General features: G+C 36.7%; 1 protein-coding gene across 6 annotated transcripts in view; it reads left to right on the top strand.

Moving 5' to 3' along the window:
• Positions 1-20,001, top strand: part of SLC10A7 (solute carrier family 10 member 7) — a 151,188-nt gene that overhangs the window by 4,655 nt on the left and 126,532 nt on the right. For 3 of the 6 annotated variants that reach the window (XM_051619086.1, XM_051619088.1, XM_051619087.1), the window contains exons 3-4: positions 3,877-4,013; positions 7,262-7,337. In XM_051619086.1, the coding sequence (XP_051475046.1) occupies positions 3,877-4,013; positions 7,262-7,337 (213 nt within the window). The remainder of the gene's footprint in view (positions 1-3,876; positions 4,014-7,261; positions 7,338-20,001) is intronic. The other 3 variants (XR_007889440.1, XR_007889441.1, XM_051619090.1) reach the window with 1 other exon arrangement.

Genomic DNA, 20,001 nt, shown 5'->3' with positions numbered 1-20,001 from the left:
TTTCTGTAGGATTTAGTTGTGAACAGGTGGACTTGAAGTGCCTGTGCTCTGCTGCATGTGACAGACGTTCTGACTTGTTTCAAATTTTGTCACATGTTTTTCAAAGAGGAACAATATGAGAGTAAGAAGAGATGAAGGGGAGAACCTCTTAGTGATGTGTTAAGGAGACACAGAGAAAGGAAATGATGGCTACATGCCAAGAAGAGAAGGAGCAGCCAGAGTTCAAGTGAAACACTGCGTGTCTCTGCTATTATAGTATCTTGATTTTTTTTTTATACTGTGGCCTGTGCTAACAGGTGATGTCATTCACATGTTGCATTAAGCTAATGTATAAAAGTATCATCATTCGGTATTGACTGGTTATCTTATGGGTAAATTGGGATTTTGGTGAACAGTGTGCGTTCAACTAAAACAAGTTTTTGTACCTGTATCATGGTTACAGTGATAAATTTTCAAAGGGAAATGGTGTTTGAATTGCTGGCAGCCCTCTCCTGTGTCTGATTCTCAGTGCTAATGTGCATCTAACTTTTTCCTGTTAAAGTGACATGACTGTCAGGTTCCTGGACAACGTGTCATGTTCTGCTTTGAACTTGCATAACTCTTTTTCATCTGTGGTTCTAAAAGCAATATATTTATGTAAATGAAGTTTTGCAGGAACTGATGTTTCTGTTCAGGTAGCCAATCTCAGATTGTTTTGGAAGCATCAGTTAGGGCTGGTGCTGTACATCCAGCTTTATATTCCATCAAGAAGCTAAGCCTTTTCTGAATAATTGCCATGGGGATAGAAGATAAATAGGAAGAAAACAATTTCACTCATTGTACCTTCTGCTATTACTTTCTAAAATGCATAAAAACAATCCTTAGATGTGTTAGGAGGTGAAGTCATAATTTTATTAAAATATTCTGCAGCATGTTTTAATTGTTAAAGGCACAGCCTAAAGCTGATTATTGGTTGATGTATTGTTTTATTGGGTTGCAAAACAAATAGTTTCTGCATTTGTATTTATTAGTTCTTGACCTTTGTGTGGGCTGTTCTGTCTTGGATAATATATTAGTTAGATCAAAACTAATATTTGGTGTGTTTTATGAAAAAGAAGCTGTGTGTTAACAGAGACCTTCAGATAAATCTGACAAAACTAGAAATATCTGTTGATCTTTTAAGGTTAGACTTGTGATTTTATCTGCTGTGAAAGCACCTGCTCAAAAAAGTTTGCCAACATGCATTCAGAAAGCAGTTCACAAAATAATAAGCAGCATTCAGGGAGAACCTGTCTGTGCATGGCAATGTTATGTTTTAAAATCTAGAGATCATTGAGGTTCTATTATGTTTGTAGGGATAGTCTGCATCCAGAAATGACAAGAACATTTGATTCCACCTTAATGTAATGCCCTTTCAGTTTTCGGTGACTGGTTTTCTTGCTCTTTTAAAGCAAATACCTCCTGCAGGGCCCCAGAAATTAAATCACATACTTGAGTTATCAATTTCAATAAGGAATTTGTAAGGCACTGAAAACTCTGTTTGCTCTGTGTGGGTATTTGCATGGCTGGGTGCCAACAGAGACCCACACTGACCAGCAAGAGGCTAGGATAAACTCTCTAAAAGATCTAGAATACTGGGAAAGACAAGATACCCTGTTCTACCTGGTGTGCAGGAACAGAGTAATAACTGGCAGCTTCCAGTACCTTTTCTGAGACTTCTACTTTTTTGAGGGCTATAGTGATAGATGTATTTTGGGACAAGCCCTTGTAGATTGCTTAAGACAGTGAAGGCTGTTTGCCTCAGTGTTTGTTCTAGGATTAATCAGTCTAAGGAATAACTGTTCTGAAAGACAATCACTAGAAACATTTTAAAAAGTGGTAATTTAGATCTGCAAAGACCTTTTCCACTAATATAGCATTCCATCATGCACTAAGTTTTCTGTGTTTCCTTGCCCCCAGGAAGCTCTAACCAGTCTTTTCCAGGTTTTTGTCTTGATTCTTGCTTTTGAAAGAATCACAGTGTTTTCTTCAAATAATCTGGACTTAAGGCATTTTCCAATTGTAAAAATATTTAATTCAAAGGACACTTGTATATGTGTGATGGTGCCTAAATTGGGGGTGCCTTCACAAGTTGGTCCACTAGGAAATCTGGAGGTGACTTGGCAGGAAAGGAGGAGGAACTAGAAGCTTTGCTGAAATAAGTAACTGCCTTTGTTTTTTCTCTATTTATTTGCTTTTTAAAATGTACACTTTTTTATATAGATATTTCCAGGTAGCTTTTCTTCCTGCACAGAATGTGTTTCTAGGAGTAGAGATTTTATTTTTGCTTTCTTTTTGATGTAAGATTAACTAATACTACAGTGATGCTATTCATAATGCTGTAGGTACTGTGACAGGTTCTGTGTGAAGAAGGCCTCTTTTTTTCATGCAAAGTGATAGTAGCCTGTTTAAGAGCTTCCTTTATTTAAAAGAAGTGTTTCATTCAGTTAACCAAGCACTGAGTGTAATTATACTTTCTTGGCAAAACTGGATCATGATCTAAGTTTCAAGTCTATGTTTTGTATTACTTTAAGAAGAGGTTATGAACCCATGTGTATTTTTTTTGTGGAAGGTTTTTTTTCCCCCTAACCCAAATTTCAGAGATAATTTTATTACAAGAAATAAAGCAACAAGAACATGGTGCTGAATTGCTAGTACTTCCAGATGTATAATTACACCAGTGTGCATTTGAATGGTCAAAAATGCAATATTTGATTGTGTTTCGTAAAGGTTCAAGTGTTTTGAAGCCGAGAGAGGCATTTGAAGATAGTCTTCTATATTACTGTACATAGAAATACACTTTTTTGTATTGGTGGGTTTTTTCGTGTGTGGTTTTTTTTTGTTTGTTTGCTTGTTTGGTTTTTTTTTAGTGCATCCAGGATGTCAGATAACTGGAGAGTCCTAGCAAGTTAGCTTTGAAGAAAAAGTGCTATCAGTTATTTTCCAGTTGCATTGTTTACCTGAAAAGCGTGCAAGTAATTTTGAGAGAGAGCAACCCTCATTCTGTGAGGGTTGAAATGAGCTGAAAAGTACAAGGCTTTTTCCTTGTGCTCAAAAACTGTGTAGAGGATCCTTGCAGTGCCCAAAAAGAAAAACAGACACAGAGCTAACTGAAGAATTTATTGCATAAGAATACTTGATCACATCTCTCTGCAGTGCTCTTACTATTGACAATTTTTTTTTTTTTCCTTTTTTTCAGTCTCCAGCTGTGTTTTGCACTTCTCAGAATTTTATGGCTTAGCTGCTCTTAACTTGTTATGGTCTTGATATTCTTTCTTAGCTATTTTTCATAATCCTATTTTTTTTTCTATGAATTTATCTTTCAATACATAAACAAAAATAAAAATCTACTACAATTTACTTTGCTTTTTATATTTGTTAATGTTTCCTTAAAAAAACCCACCACAAATTATGACTGTTTGTAATGTAAGCATCCCTTTTTCATGGTATAAATGAGAATCAACAGTTTGTAGCTCTCTAGAGAAACCTGAAATCACGTGGACACTACAAGTTGCCCTTGCTCAGCAGTCAATAAAGTAAACAGGCTGTCAGCATGGTTAGCACAGGTTTTGAAGCAGTGACAAAGTGTTAAGGCTGCCTGCTGAAAAGCTGCTGTTACGAGAGCGACACTATTATTGAAGTGGTGGACAGTTCTTTTGGAAAAATGCCCAGGAGCAGATAGAGCTTTTATGTTGTCTGGATGTACTTCATTATTAAAGAGGAGATCAGATGATCCTTAAAGGTGCCTTTTTGACATGCACTCTCTTTGTATTATAGAGATGATCCTAGTTTTAAAAGCACAAACGTTATCTTACTTCAGCTGTTATGACTGCAACTTCCTCTCTTTTTCTTTTGCAGGAGCTGACAAGTGCTTTGATGCATGTGAAACTACACCTTTTTGTCCAGATTTTTACACTTGTGTTCTTCCCAACAGCAATATGGCTCTTTCTTCAGCTATTATCAATCACACCTATAAATGAATGGCTTTTAAAAGGGTATGTTTAAGCATAATGGAGTGAAATATATTTGTAGCTATCTTCTTGAAGGGCTGCTTATCCTGCAGTGGGTGTTTTAAGAGTTGTATTGTGAACAGATTTTGCTAGCTGTTTTTGTGCTTCAGCACTTTCCTGTCAAAAACACACTACCTGCATAAGATAAGCCTTTCAGTAAAATGGTCTTATTTTTAGAAGGTCTGGTCAGTTAGTTTTGACTTTCAACATGTTAAGCTTTCTCTTTCACAAAACACAGCTAAAGTGCTATGCTGGGTCTCAAGGTGGATAGGAAAGGAACGCTAAATAAAACCCATAAGTTGGTGATTAAATTCTGTGTGTGCCACATGCTGATGTTCCTTTCTGTTTTTAAAAAGTCTGTATTGAGCATCACTCACGTGTCCAGATTGGGGTTTGGTATCTGCTCCTAGCTAAATTATGGGGAAAAATAAAGAAGAGAGTGAAGTTTTCATAGGAGGAGAACTTTGAGATAGCCAGAAGCTAAATTACCATGAAAGCAGTGGGTTTCAAGTCTGGTGTACTCTGGCAGCGTGTGCTTCCAAAGCTGCATTGATGGTAGTGATAGATGTTACGAAAAATAAAAAAAAATAAAAAGCTTTTTAAGTAGTAAAGGTCAATACCTAGCACCATGCAGCTATACTGGAATGTTTGAAGGCAAAAATCAATTATTTCACAAAACTACTTAAAGAATCCCCACTGCTTCTTACTGCTTGGTGAAACATTGCTTGGGGAGAGTTTACTGTCTTAAAAGTTTAATGATAAAGCTGCTCATGTTTGTTTTTACAAGGCCTAAACCTAAAAGAGCATTTGTTTTGTTTTTAAGAGGCTTCTTCAGGTGTTCCCCCAATTGTAAAGTGGTCCAGATGATACCGGGAAGGTGAAATCGGGATATCTTTTAAAAGTTAGCACTGTTTTGCTTAACAGTATTAGTACATCAATATAAAACAGAGCAGAAACTGACATCATCCCAAGCATCTTTTAAGTTACATTTTGGTTAGATGGCTGAGTTTTGCACTGACAAAATCTCTTTGGAAAGGAGTATGAAGCAACATAATAATGTTTGCACAGATTCACCTCTTCTGTCCCTCTTAGCATATAGCATTTACAGCACAGATGGTAAGGCATGAGGTGCAAAGATCTAGTATAAGATAGTTCCGTATCTAAAATACGTGTCTCTGGACCCTACTGCTCAATTGTCTGTAGTGTATTAGTAGAACAGGTATAATTTATCACCCTTCAGCAGGTGCTTGGACCCTTGATGTTAGTGTTTATAGCATGGCATTAAGCAGTGGAATGCTTCAGTTGGTTATCTGTAGTAATCTGTTTGCCATTAGAATTTGTTTGTATATCAGTAGTGTTACAAGTAGTTGATACAAAGCAAGAAGCAAAAAGTTAATGAGTACATGTTTCAATATACTTGATTAAAAGCATTTCCATTTAGTGAGTACCAGGCCTTTTTGTAGAGTAATATTTTCATATGAAGACTATTTAAAACCATACCTTGATAGTGATTTTTATTTTTTAATGTCCAAACGTATTTGAAATTTGAGAGGTCTCACAGATGCTGTGTTACTAATTACTTTTCTTATAGTGTGGAAAGTCCCTGCCAGCTGAGATGAATGCCCTTGCACACATTTCATACATCTCCGGGTTACTGTGAACTTAATCCACCCCTTTATTAGTGCAGGTGACAAGTTCAAGGAGCTGACTGCCAAGAGACCACATAGAAGAGAGATAACAGTAGCACAACTGATGTAGAGGATGGGCATTAGAATTACCATGTGTTTGTTTGCTGTAGATTTTTGTGGGTATTTCCAAACTTTTCACACCATTTCTTTTTCCTGTATTTCTTTTTTTTCAATATGAGTTTATCCTAAGTGCTGACAATTCTGCTTCCATAGCTTACTTCACTGCAAGCTAAAGGTACAATGTACTTCCAAGGTGGTGCTTGGCATTTTGTGATTGGATTTATATAATGTTTACATTGTCTGTCTCTTTCCTTTTCCACAGTGTCTGTAGCTGACAAACTGAATACCATCATTGTCATTTATCAGTTTCTTCTATTTAAGCTTTTTGTATATTTGCAGCTTAATAGTTGCACTATAATATGCTCCCTCTTATTTGGATTTAATACTTCTGTTTGCTGTAGCTTTTTGACACTGTGTTTCCTGGGCATGGACTAACACAGTTACAAGTGCAAAGTAGTTCAATGCTAGTAATTGATCTGGTCTAGAATACTGTGTCAAATTCCGATACTTGAAAATATATGTAGATTCCATTCTTTTGAGGGTTTTCACAGACAATTTCATGCCTTACCGTTCTTTCTAAATCAACAGTTTTTCTTCGGAAGTCCCAAATTTAACTGTAATATATTGTGGTATGTTCTTGTAGTTTCTAATTACACATTTGATGCAACTAATTTTTGTAATAATCACATTTTTTTTGGCATGTCTTTGAAAACAAAACAAAGCACACAATTTTTTCTTACTTTGCAGCAGCATTTACTATGTATGTCGATAATTTTGCTGCACAAACAATGGAAAAAAATGACATAATTATTTTAGACTTCTAAAATGCAGGAGAAATCTTTGTATGTGTTGATTAATGGAAGTCAGGTGATTTTACAACAAAGTGAAAACATGCATTAAAATTAAACATTTCATGGTCTTTTAATGTTCAGGAAATAAAAAGCTTAATTGTGAATATTTTTCTGGTAGGGTTTGATGAAAAATAAAGTATATTTCGAACCTGAAATAGTGAGCGTGTTTCTTCTTACTCTTCTATTTAGCAGTAAATGTTTTTATCACTGAGCAGCTTTTTCAAGAAACAGGGTTTTGCATCCTTATTTCCTTTTTTTTTTCCTCAAATAGCTACAGATATTTCCATCCACACTGCAAACTGTACTCCATCATGCATATGCAGTTACCTTTGTGATAGATGTGTAGATACCTTTGTGAGTGGTAGATACAGTACTTGAAATGGGGAAATGGAGTCACAGAGAGGTTAGGTCTTTGGGTTTTTAAATGGTGACAGGACTCTTCACTGAGGTGGTTGGTAAGAGAAAAGCACAGAAATCCCGCCAGCTGGTGCAGGGCTGTGGCTGTAACTGTAACATGAACTGACTGGGTTGCACAGGTGATGATTGTTTCTACTCAGCTCTGTGATATTTTAAGGTTTTAGGGTACATAGTGTTTGCATCCTGTGGGGAATGTAACATTTCTTCTCATTTTCAGCTTGCAGACAGTAGGCTGCATGCCGCCACCCGTGTCTTCTGCGGTGATTTTAACCAAAGCTGTTGGTGGAAATGAGGTGAGTTTTCGTTTTGTTCTTGAATGCTTTTTTTAGATGAAAGTTCAAACAAATATTTAGTTATGGTGAGCTTGTGGAGCAAAACATTGACTGCAATGTGATGTTGTTGTAGTTTGTAAAAACTTTTAGAGTTAAACTTGGCTATTATGTTGGTGTTGAACAAGGGAAACAATGTTACATGCTGGTGTTGTTCAAACTGAAAGAAGCTCAGTTTTCTGAGGTGATAGAAAAGTTTCTGATAGAAATTGATGTTAGGAGATTTGTTTGTTGCTGCAGTGTAATTCCTGACCATGTAATGTCCATATGCCATGTACTAGTTATTTCACAGACCATTAGCTTTGTGGTGAAGAACTGCCCTTGCAGTGATTGTTTGGGTGTTGTTTAGTTTTAAGAGGCCTTATGGTAAGAGTTCCGTGAGCTTGAAACTGCAAATGTAGCAAATGATTATGGAGACAGAAAAATTAATTTAAATTAATTACATTGTTATTTGTTACTGCATGAAATGAAAGTTCTGTGAACATGGAATTCTCTGACATTGATGCAGTGCCAAGCTCTCAACAGATAGGGAAATGCCAGAATTGAAGTTGTTTGTTCAAACTCAGTTTGGTCATTTCTGCCTTAAATGGCATATGCTGATGTAATTTCAGACTATTTATCCACAAAATACCTCCTGTTTTCAGGAGGACCAGTTAGGAAATTAATCCAGGTGTGCTAATTAATGAGGTTGTTTCCTTCCTTCTTCCTCATAACTGCTGAAGGTGAATGAGACCTAATAGGTGAGGAAGGGAGAAAATAACACTTGAAGAAATTAGTTTTAAAGCTAGGGCTAGTGGGGTGATGTTCTGGAGGGTTAGAGCCAAATCTTAATTCAGCCATAGAGCTCCTGCATGAGGTTGGGCAAGTCACTTCAACTGCATTTTTTAAATACGGCTCTTAGTTGTGTACTTCTTATTTTCTGAGTTCAGACTCCTGGGACTGATTAATGTCAGTTTTAAAACACATGATAGCACTGAAATAGATTGAAGTCATAGTTTGTACTGACAAAGTGCTGTTTAATTGCTGTATCCTCTGAAGAGAGACCCAAAGCATCTTAAGTCAAGCATCTGTAATTACGGGCAATCCTGATGCACATCACTGTCTCCCAGTTTGCTACCTGAAAGCAAGAATAATAAAAATTGTCTGATGGAGGTGCTGTGGAGTACTTATATAAGGAAATAATTCAGGTACATAGAAATGATGAAGAAATAAATTAGAAGTTTTGTAGTTACAGTTCTAGATGTAGATGCTGTAAACTATACAAAGATGCCACATAGTGAACAGTGAGGGTGAAATGAAGTATCAAATGTGTGCTTGTTCAGTGTTAGCACAATCTGTCCTAGCCTTAGAACACAGAAAATATCCCGTGGAAAAAAAAAATGAGTGGTTGCTTTGTTGAAGGGAATATCATAAAGCATTTGTGTGCAGGAGTAAGAGAGATATTTCAGTTTCTTGACCGTAAGAGTTCACCTTTTTATGCTAGTATTCTTCTGAGGTGGTTGGGGTGTGTATATTTTATACCAGCTGGAAAATAGAAACTTTCTATTGTGTGAGGTTTGTGGAAGTAATTGTATAAATCACTAACAAAATAAGGTAGAATCTCTAATTCTTCTGTACCTAACCGGTGTTGAAGGAATGCAGAAATGTATACCTTAATGATTTTTGCAGGTAGTTACTGACAGTGGAGATGGAGTGAATCAAGAGCTGGGTCTTGGGAATGGAGAGTTCTCAGTCAGGCTCTAGGAAAGTATACAAAAGAGAAACACCCTTTAAACACTCTCAGTGTAGACAAAGTATGTAGTGGATTTATTGCCAAACTTGAACAAGTTTCCAGTTCAAACGTATTTTTGGAACTTGATGCTTCTCTGTCATTAAGATGATTGTTATTTTTCCTTCTGACGAACAGCAAATCACATCCCTCATGCTAGGAGAGAAGACCCTTTCACATCTCTCCTCGCCAAATTTCACCCAAGCTGTTACTGATGCGTTTCTCTTTCTGACATTAGCAGAACCAGGCTTTTTTTTCCCATTACGATTTAAATCCATTCTTTTATACAAAGAATTTAAACCTGAGAGTCTGCTGGAAATATGAGTGACTGTACTTGAGAACATTTGTTCATAATAATGTCTCTTAAACTGCTTTGACCTCATCAAGCTTGTATCCCTTACCTAGAGAAACTGACTAGTCTTAGGTTGTGTCTACACTGCGTAATGTAATATGAAGATAAACAAACTTGCTCAGAAGCAGTGTGGTGAAGAAGCTCCACGTGAGCTAATTAGTTTGAGAACTGTCCTGCTGCTGCAGAGTGCAAGCACACCCTCAATAAGTGCTCTGAAGACCTCTGGATTTCTTGAAACACAGCGTATAAGAGCTGTGGTAGTTAGGTGTGTTATGACAGTATAGAGGGGTTTAGGTTTTTTTTAATCTTAGTAAAAGAGACTCTTGAATCTCAGTTTGGACTTGGGTTATCCTCAAAGAAGTGTCAGGTACTAGGGAATGGTAGAAATGATACTCACTTGGGGCTGAGGAAACATGGGTTCTATTTTTAGCTCTGTCATTAACCTGTTGGGTAGAGCAGTGAGGTATCGTGTATCGGGTTAGCAGAAATGGATAATGGCAACTTATGTTAAGTGTTTGAAGAACAGTGCTGAAGGTCTTACATAAAAGTTGCATTTCATTGTTTGGGACAGGGTATTAAATATTATTAAGTGTCTGGTTAAATGCTTAGAAAGATAGTCTACATCATTAGAAGCTGCTTGGGTGGGGGATTTTGCTGCTTATCAATGGGAAAATGTGGTTATGAGATTATAAAAGGAAGACATTTTTGTTAATCTTACAAAGACTTGGGTTTTTTAATTAAATGTTCCTGAGGGCACAAAATAAAGTGTTCTGCTTTTGTTGGCTAAGGAAGGTGTGGTCAACAAAGCTGATACTAAGAATTCTGATTAGACTGTATTCATTGTTGAAAAAGTTGATGTTCTGGGGTTGCAAGTACAAACCCAGAAAAGCTGAAAATCTTTATTATTTAACTCTCAGTGTTTAATAGCAGCTATACAACTTACCCGTGTTTTTTTTTCCTGATGGTTCAAACACATGGTATATAAAAAAACGTTGTATCTAAGCTTTAAGTCCTCTTGGTCTGTGTATAGGAATACAGCAGCTGAACAGTTACTCAAGAATGCAAATAAAAAATTGTCCAAACTGAAAATAAACATCCTTCCTTATACATCATTTGATCACCAACCTTGTGATCTATACTGCTTTCAAATATCTAGTCTCAGCAGCTGTTGTACTCTTATGAGGAAAGGCTGAGAAATCTGAGGCTCTTCAGCCTGGAGAAGAGAAGGCTGAGGGGAGACCTTATTAATGCCTGTATCTAAAGTGTGGGTGCAAGAAGGATGGAGCCAGACTCTTCTGAGTGTTTCCCAGTGACAGGACGAGGGGCAACAGGCACAAGCTGGAACATAGGAAGTTCTAATTAAATATGAGAAAAAAACTACTGAGAGGGTAAAAAAGCACTGGAACAGGCTGCTCGGGAGAGCTGTGGAGTCCCCTCACTGGAGATATTCAAAACCTGCCTGGATGCCATTCTGTGTAATGGGGATCCTGCTTTAGTGGGAGAGTTGGACTAGATGATCCATCGAGGTCCCTTCCAACTCTGATGATTCTGTGATTCTTCCAAACTCTACCACATTAACCATTTGTATTACTTTGCAGCATGCCTAGCAGCTGAGAATGTGGGGGTTGGCTTTGATGGTTGGGGCATTCCAAAGGAAACAAATTCTATCAAAAGCCCTTTGTCAGCAGTAACTTTCCATTAATAAGGAAAGACAATCAAGTCAGTTACCACCTTTGCTTGCTCTAGTTGTGGCGTTATGGTAGGGAGGAGGATTAGATTTGGAAACCAAAAGGCTCCCGAGTCTTTTGGTGTTTGAGGGTGAAAATTAACATTTTCACTTAGATCTGAGTGGTTTGGTGGCTTGTTTTAAGGGACTGAAAAGAACCTTCTTCATAAATCATAGGGATTATAGGAGGGAAAAGATCCCTGTAGCTTTTTAAGAAAGAAATAGACAGCAAAGAGAACCTACAGCAGATTTTTTTGTGTATTGGTGTTTTTTGACATAGTTGATGGAGGAGAAATCCAGTGTTGGCATTAGCAGAGTGAAGAATAGTATATTCTAGCTGCAAATAAGATGATGGAGTTGACTAGTTCACTCAATACTGCTTGTTATACAAGACTTAAGACAGACTTTTCAAATCTCATTTCCTTGCATATTGCCATGATGGCAGTGGCAGCAGCAGAGGTGTTCAGCTGTTCAAGACAGTGTTTCTGTACCACCTCAGAAACACTTGTGTACTAGTAGTAATATAAGTACTGTGTTTTGAAAATGTCTGATATGCAGCATTGTAAGATAATTACCTGTGGTTGTTGGAAGAAGATATGGAAGAGATTAAAATTTCTGTCCAAAGATAAGATAAGATATATAGGCAAAGATGCCTATATAATTCAGACTAGCTAGGAGCAAGTAGCATTCTATCCAGAGTAGTGTTAGCAGATGAGAGATGTAAGCGGTCCGGAGGGAAGCTCTCTGTACTGTCTGAATATCATGGGCTTTGGAGGAGAGGAAGATGATTTATGGCTATTCTGGCTTTGGTTTTCGTAGAAGTAGCTGTTCTTGATGTCATGAACAGAAATGCAGCTTGCTTAGTAGGGCTACAAATTCACACCTATCAACTCTGTGACCTGTTCTTAGGTTTCTTCAGCTCCTCTCTCTGGTCTATATATGATGTGTGGTTTGTTCTCTCAGCTCTCTTTCAGAGAGAAAACCAGGCTATTCCCAGCGTTTGTCACAAATACATTTAGCTCATTAGCAAAGCCAGTTTCAAGTTCTGAATATAATTTGGTGCGTATTAAGCCCTATACAAACAAAAAAATGTTCATATGTATGCTGACAAAAAATGAGGGATTACCATGATAAATAAAAATCTAATTTTTTATTTAGTGATATTTTCTCAATTATATAGTTGTTTTTGACATCAGTAATGCTTAGAAAATCTCTTGATTTGTGGAGAGAACAGTCTATGGAGGCCGGAAGGCCTCGCTGTTGTTCTTTGCTCTTGTTGAGCTGGGGAGGGTCAGGGTTTTAGTGACATTATAGCATTTGACAGCACAAAAGGCCTTTTGTGTAATTTTTCCAAAATGTATTTTAGTTTCTCAAGGAAATGATAAACCGAATTTCTTAAAAACTTGCTTCTAACTATCCATTTCTGTAAGAGAGAGACAAATAAATATGTCAGCATTTCAAGGTGCTGTGAAGACAAACCTATTAAAAACTGAGAGATCCTCAGACAGAAATGCTGTAGAGATGCCAGATATTACTACAAAGTATTTAGACAGCAAATGTCATATTCTCTTTAAGAATCAAAGTAACGAAGAAAAGAGGTTGAAAATTAGATCTATAAGTCTATTATCAGTTTGGGAGAAAAAACAATTTGCGATGACTTTTATGGCAGCTTAATGACACAGTTTTGAAACATGTAACATAACAGGCAAGAGCTGTGATGGAATTGTAGAGATAAATCATGGCAGACAGTTCTTTTTATTGAAGAATACTTTGGCTATTTCACTGTCATACACAACAAAACCATTGAGGTTTTTTTTGTTCAGTTAAGCTGTAGCTTTTACAAAATCTCTTAACCAAGGTACTGGTTTGTTTGGGGTTTTTTTAGCAACTTTCATGTGGATCTGTTATGCCTTTTGTAAAACAAGGTGTTGCATATCCATGATAAGATTTTAAAATATAAAATAGATTATAATAAAGACAGCTAGAAAAGTATTTATGGAACAAGATATGAAGTAAAGAAAGAATTCTAGTATTGATCTCTAGATTTGTTTTTTGAAGCAGCTGTCAAACATAAATCTGAATATAAAATTGCAAGGTCCACAGAATCAAGGAAGACTAGTAACATTTTGCCAACAAATTATGTGCAATAATTTTAACTGATATTTTAAAATAAAATCATGTGTGTGTTTACTGAGAAATGAACGCTGGAAAATTCCCTGGTTTGAGAGTGGTGTGTTTTTTCAGTAAAAACTAAAAAGTGAACCCTGACACTACTGTAAAGTCACAGGAAAGATATTGATTTCTCTAAAAATATCTTAAGTTCTTTGAACTGTGTATACATGTACATTAACCTTTGAAAAAAAACAAAAAACAAAATGAATAAAAAGAAGTACAAGCTCTAATGGTTCATGATTCATAGACTGATGCACAAGTGTACCAAGAATGTTTACCTTTGGAAGGTAACACATGAACATTATGAAACAAAATCATTTAAGATCTTCAAATAAACTCTATGTGCCATAATGATTAGTTGTCTCCAATAATATAGTTTTTTCTTCACTGAATGTAAGTAAAAATTTACAGTGGTGTTGTCTAAAATTTTATATCCAAAATACACTTAAAAGATTAATATTTTGGGGGTTTGTTTATGAAAGGGTAAGTCATTCTATTGTTTTAAAATTTGATACTGTTAAAGGAAAAAAAACCTCTAATGAAAATGAGGGGGATTTTTATTTCCTAAGTAATGAATTTTGTCAACCCACACAGATTAAATAGCTCTAAATGAAAATATGACCAATTCTACCAGTAGATACTGTAGTGAAGTCTCTGGATAATATATTATGGATGTCAGAGGACAAATTTAGGGAAGATTGTCTCTACTTCATGTGTACAAATATAAAGAGTTAAATGTGTCAGCATAAGCCTTGCATGTACATAGGAGCTGTTGTGCTATTAAGTTCACCCACTCTATTCTAGTATTACAGTCTAATTGTTTATGTATCCTAAGAGTTTACTTTTCTTTTATCATTACTGTGCTTTGAGCAGATGGTTTTTATTGAACTATTTATTGACACTTAGGGGTTTTTCCTTCCCTGAGTGGTGAGTACATTTTATATCCATCAATGCACAGGAGTAGCCCAAATTATTACTTACAATATGAATTTCATCACTATAATGTGTCCCAGTCACGCAGCTCCATTAGATATCTCTAGAGTTCTTCATTGTCTTCTCAAGTCTTCTATAACCCAAAGCAACTCTGGAATCTTCTAGGTTTCCTCCCTCCCCCCCCCCCCCCATTGTTCTCCTTTCATTTATCACTAGTAGTTGTAATACAGATCCACTGTTCAGAATGGAAGGAATTTTCAAAGGCATTAAGGTCTGCTCTTAGTTCAGTGGAAGTAAATTGAAGCTAATGGACTTCAGAAATACCCATATTTGAGCACTTTACTCCCCAGCTCCTTACTTCAGTTTGTACAAAGTTTCAGGTTCTTCCAACACCTTTGAGAAGCAACTGATTTGCTATCCTAAGGTATCAATCATTGAGTTAGACTTGTGATAAAAGCTTTAATTTTGTCTCTGGTTGCCAGTACTAACTTGGGGTCTTGCATTTGGCTTATAAAGTGGCTGGTGTAAATAGCCCCTCTCCTACACTCCTGGGACCATAAGAGATTAGGGAAGTGCAAGAAAAGATACTAAAACTCTTAACTGCTTAACTTTTATGATACAGAACTTCCAGCCTTGTGCATGTTCAACCTTCCCAAATCTGAAGTTCTTGTAGCAGCTCTGCCAGAACCTAGGAAGCTGTAAAATTGTCTGTTGAAATGATGCTAAACTGCTTGTGCTGTGGCTCTAAACTACCTGGAATCATCATAGCCTTGTGTTTATATAACTGTTTGCCCAACTGGCCTAGATGCGAGTTTAGCAGGAGTGTTCTCAGGTGCTTTGCTGTTGCTGTTCTACATTGCTTGACTGGAGAGACGAGTTTTTTTGTCTGCTATGGTGCATTCAGTGACCCTGAAAGCTGTTTGTGGCATAGAGAAGCCAGGTCAGAAAAAAAGCCTTGTTCTTATGCTTGATAAAAATGGCCTTTTAAAGCAGGGTGGATTTGTATTTGTCTTGTCCTGCAGGTCAATTCTGTGTAAAATTACAGTGTGCAAGACCTTCCTTTATTTAGCAGGGAGTGCTGTACAAAATGCATTGCCTATGCAAAGCAAGGGGTTTTAGCTGTTGAAACAAAATCAGTAATACTTTCATTAAAGTATTTGCCGAGAGTGGGGTCTACTGGCCCCCGAAAATTCAGCTTCTGTGCTCTCTGGTATTTAATCTTTATGGCTGTTTGAAAGAGAGATCGCAGATATTTTGTAGTGAGGGGGAAATGTGTTTGTTGCCTGCTTTCCCTTTCTCTATCCTTGAAAGGATATCTTCTGGAGAGCAGTGAAGACTTCAAATATTCTGAAGGTGATACCTTCAGAAAGTTACAAGTGATTTGTTTGTAGTGGAATAGTTTTTTGCAGTCTTAATTCTGTTGAATGTCTGCATGATGCCAGTGTTCGCTGTGTAAGGGTCATTTGCTAATGGCTTTATTTTGGCAGAGCAGTGCACTTGTTTGTTGGCACTGAAAGCCAGTGACATGCTTCTGGTTCTGCTGTCCCTCACCTCTTGGCTTACAAAGCAAACACTAATATTAACTTTAATAGTGAAGTGTTTAATAATCGTTGCATATGTTAGGGTTGATGTTAAATTGCTGACACAGCAGAACACAAACTGCTCAGCTTTGTTGCTCATTGGTGGTGTATTTTCTACCATGAAAAATAAAGAAGGCTCCGTTGACATTTGCTCATGTGTTCATCTGTCTCTATTGACCTGGATCCTCCTTCACAAAGACAAACTGCTGCAAATGGTTTAGCATGGCTGTTGGTGACCCCAGCATTGGGACTGGGAACAAAACCAGATACTTGTAAAATTAGCAAAAGCTAATATGCACAGTCATGATTGTCAAAAATTGAATTAATCCTGTGTTGTTTTTGTTTTGTTGGTTGGTTTGTTTGTTTGTTTTTAAACATTTGGAATGATAATGTGTAAAGCATTGCTAATATTTTGAAATCTGACAAATACCTTTTACTTTGACTGGTTTCCAGCTTACTCTGCAGGTAAATCTAAATTAAATGTGTCTCTTGAAAAGACAAAATGCCCTTTAGGGAATATCTTTAGAGGATTTAGTCAAGGATAACATTACTGTTCATGAAATGTGCAAATTCTGAACACTGGCTTGTAGAGAGATAATGTTTCTCCTTTCTTAAATATTTCCTTTCCATGTTAAAATCAAAGCTTCAGAGTATTTCACTTGGGAATGTTTTTGTTTCTATCCAAGCACATTTTTATCTGGGATGAATATATTTGCTTAGTGGCTAATAATATATAGGATAGAAAGCAATCAGGCTTGCAAATTCAATATTTCTGTTATTTGTTTTCTTTAGCTAAGTTTTTGGGTGTGCAATATTAAGTCCTTGTTTGTGGAAATCATAGCTGTAAAACATAAAGCGGGTTTTTCAGTTAAAAATGTTATCTTCAAATTTCATTCTTTTTCAAGGAAATTAAGTTGGTTATCCTTTTTTTTTTTCATCATTATGATAAGAGCATCATGAAGGTTTTTGTCTTCTAAATTGTTTGTCAAATGGTTATATTCAATACATGTTAAGAAAAAGTGTCTTGCATTCTATGGGAAAATTTTGTCTGCATGAAGAGACAACAAATTTTTAGATTCCTTTATATAAAAGTGAACAAGCTCAAATTTACTTAAAATATTTTAATAGAACTCTTAGGAGAACACAGGATATTTTAGAAGTGTTTCCAGTTGTTTTTTTTTCTGTTAAACTGACTTTTTACTCCTTTATTTGTGAGAGTATTTGGCTAAAAATGTGGAGAGCAATGGAGCAGCAAATTTTCTCTGCTTTCAAAGCATTATTTAGGCTCCAGCTTCTGTAAAATACTGGCCCTAACTGGTCCAAAACCAGGAAGCTGCTGGTAAACTGTTTCTGGACATGTTGAGGAAGAGCCACTTGTCAGCTGGGAACCCTTTTTCAGATGTGCAGTCCTCACAGCCGGTTGCTCTCTTGCTCAGCTAGGATTTTTTGCAAGTGTTCCCTTGTGCATATGACCTTTTCTGTCTGAAATCCACTACTTGTGCTGCCACTTCTGAATTAGCAAGGATGGAGGGGAAACAACACCACTTGGAGTAACTGCAGCAGGGGCTTGAACCCTTGTACTCATACGGGAAGCCCCTCTGATAAGATGGTAGCATTTAGGAAATTTTGAGGGGCAGGAGACTAGCAAAGGAGCATTAGTGTGTTCACACTACTATAGGTGCCCTGAAGCTCAACAGCCCCTGATTATTCATGTGGTAGGGAAGACATTAAATAGAAGCTTTGCTAACCCTTCCAGTACCTCTTCATATATATCCCCACCACAAGCTGCGTTTCCAGACTCTTTGGTTCTCTGGCATTTCCGGTTTCTCTGCCACCCACAGCCTGACCTCTCAAGGTCCTCGCTGTCCACCTCTGAATCCTGTTGTGCTGCAGGCCTCGGTACACATCCCCAGGGAATTAGCACCAGCTGCCTGGCTGCTCTGAGAAACAATGTGAGGCAGAGGAGAAGTGGGAAGGGGTAGGAGCCATGGTCGTGCTTGGCAGCATGTTATCATTCCTTGATGTGCACTGTGAGGCAGTAACTGTACTTTTTGACTAGGACTGCAAGCCAGACTTTGAATTTAAGGTAGATAATGTTTCTGAGGGAATTTTCCCCAAGAATCAGGGGAACAAAAATCTTGCCTTATATTAAAGTGGATACAGTAATTCTGACTTCATCTATTTACTTTGAATAATAGAGGGATATTGAGTAAGAAATAAATGAGCAAAAGAAAACCTACTGCATGCATGGCTTATCTGCAAAGAAGTCAGCAACCATAGACTAACTAGTTAGTCCATTACAGCAGTTCTGGTAATTATGTGGCACATAAACTAAAGAGAGTATTAATGTACTTGAAATGGGATTGTGTTTGGGATTATAAGTCCAGAGCAACAGTATATTTCCTGAATTAGGTTGCCAATTAGCATGTATTAATACTTCCATAAAATTTTGAAACTCCCAGTTCTAGCAGGTATTGTGGATCATTGTAACAAGATTCCCAAAATGCTGAATTTCTAGTGTGTGGATGACTTTACTTAGCTAGACCTTTTTGTTGTTATATTTTGTAATTATCTAAATTCATGTTGTTTATTGATATTGTTGCAAAATATCTATAATGTACACTGGGATGTATACTTTGATACTGTGTGAGTGTTTCAGCTCCAACTGCATATCCAAAACCTTTTAAAAGGAAAGCTCAATGAGCCCCATGGGGCAAAGTAAATTATTACATGTGGTGAACTCTTAAGTCATAGACCAAGGTCATGGCAGTGAGAGTGTATTTCAAAAAGGTTTTATCTGTGCTTGGAAAGCAAATGAAATCTCTCATCATTAACTTTAGAATTATAGTTATAAGAGGATTTTCACTAGAGGTGAAAGATCAAGTTCATGGCGGACATAATGGAGTCTGAAAAGTTCTTTCTCAGACATAATATTAGGGCATGAAACATTCACTGAGGTTTTCACATTATCGATGGGGAGTTTGTAGCCTCTAATCTGGATACTGAAGATCAAAATAGTTGTCATTATTGCTATCTATTGTGCATTTATTTCAACCTTTTTAGATTAAAAAAAAACACCTCTTTTTTAATATTGTAAAGACTTTTAGAAAAATTTCATAGCTTTTCAGCTGCGTCTGTCATAGCATACAGGCAACACCTTCCTTTGTTAATAATAATAATGCTTTTATAGAACTAGAATTTTGTAAACTTGAGTGATCTTCAGTCCCTAATGAAGTAATCAAAGCACATGTGCATACAGTGTTATGGTGTCTGTTGTAATTTGTTGATATCTCATGTAAACCAGAAAGAACAAGTGTTGAAGGGAAGCAGGGCAGCAAAACTTAAGTAGAACTAAGGTTTTTAGTGACCCAGGCTATTATCAGTCTGTTCTGCTGTATGTAGAAATGAATATTCATAGGCCTGTTTATTCAGCAGTTTGTGCTAGACATGTATGTGTGTATTTCTGCATTTCAGTGACACCAGTGAGCAATGGAAATCTGCTTAATAGTTGAGAGTCTGAGCTCCGTGTCTACATCTTGGGAATGGTTTTGCAAATACCCCCGCTGATAACACCATGCACTTGTTCACAGAGTTTACAGTGCTCAATCTGTTTGCTTGCACAAGTGCTGAAATTTGCCAGTGATGTGCTACTTTTAAAAGCAGAGTATTAAACAACCACAGGCAAAAATGAAACCCTTAATATTTCTGCTTTCACTGTCATGAAAATTATATATACAGGAAAGTTTCAGCTGTTATGATTTTATTTGGAAAAGTCTGTTTAGTCCTGTTTTCATGTTATTTCACTTCTAGGTAAAATTTAAGGTTTCAGTGTTTGTTTTTTTTGTTTGTTGTTTTTGGTTGTTTTTCTTAATTCCTTCCATCTAGTTTAAGAAGAGGTATTTGTTAAAAGGTGCATTTGCTCCCTGAGTTACAACTACAAATAACAAGTACATATATGTGTTTCCAGGTGATATTTTTATTTCTTTGAAAATATAAATTAATTCTACAGTAAGATTGAGTGACAGAGCACTGGAACAGGCTGCCCAGAGAGGTTGTGGAGTCTCCTTCACTGGAGACATTCAGAACTCACCTGGATG

The sequence above is a fragment of the Apus apus genome, chromosome 4 (genome assembly GCF_020740795.1).
Source record: "Apus apus isolate bApuApu2 chromosome 4, bApuApu2.pri.cur, whole genome shotgun sequence".
Lineage (NCBI taxonomy): Eukaryota > Metazoa > Chordata > Aves > Apodiformes > Apodidae > Apus > Apus apus.
The sequence above is the reverse complement of the archived record's forward strand: the minus strand, read 5'-3'. Positions and strand labels throughout refer to the sequence as shown.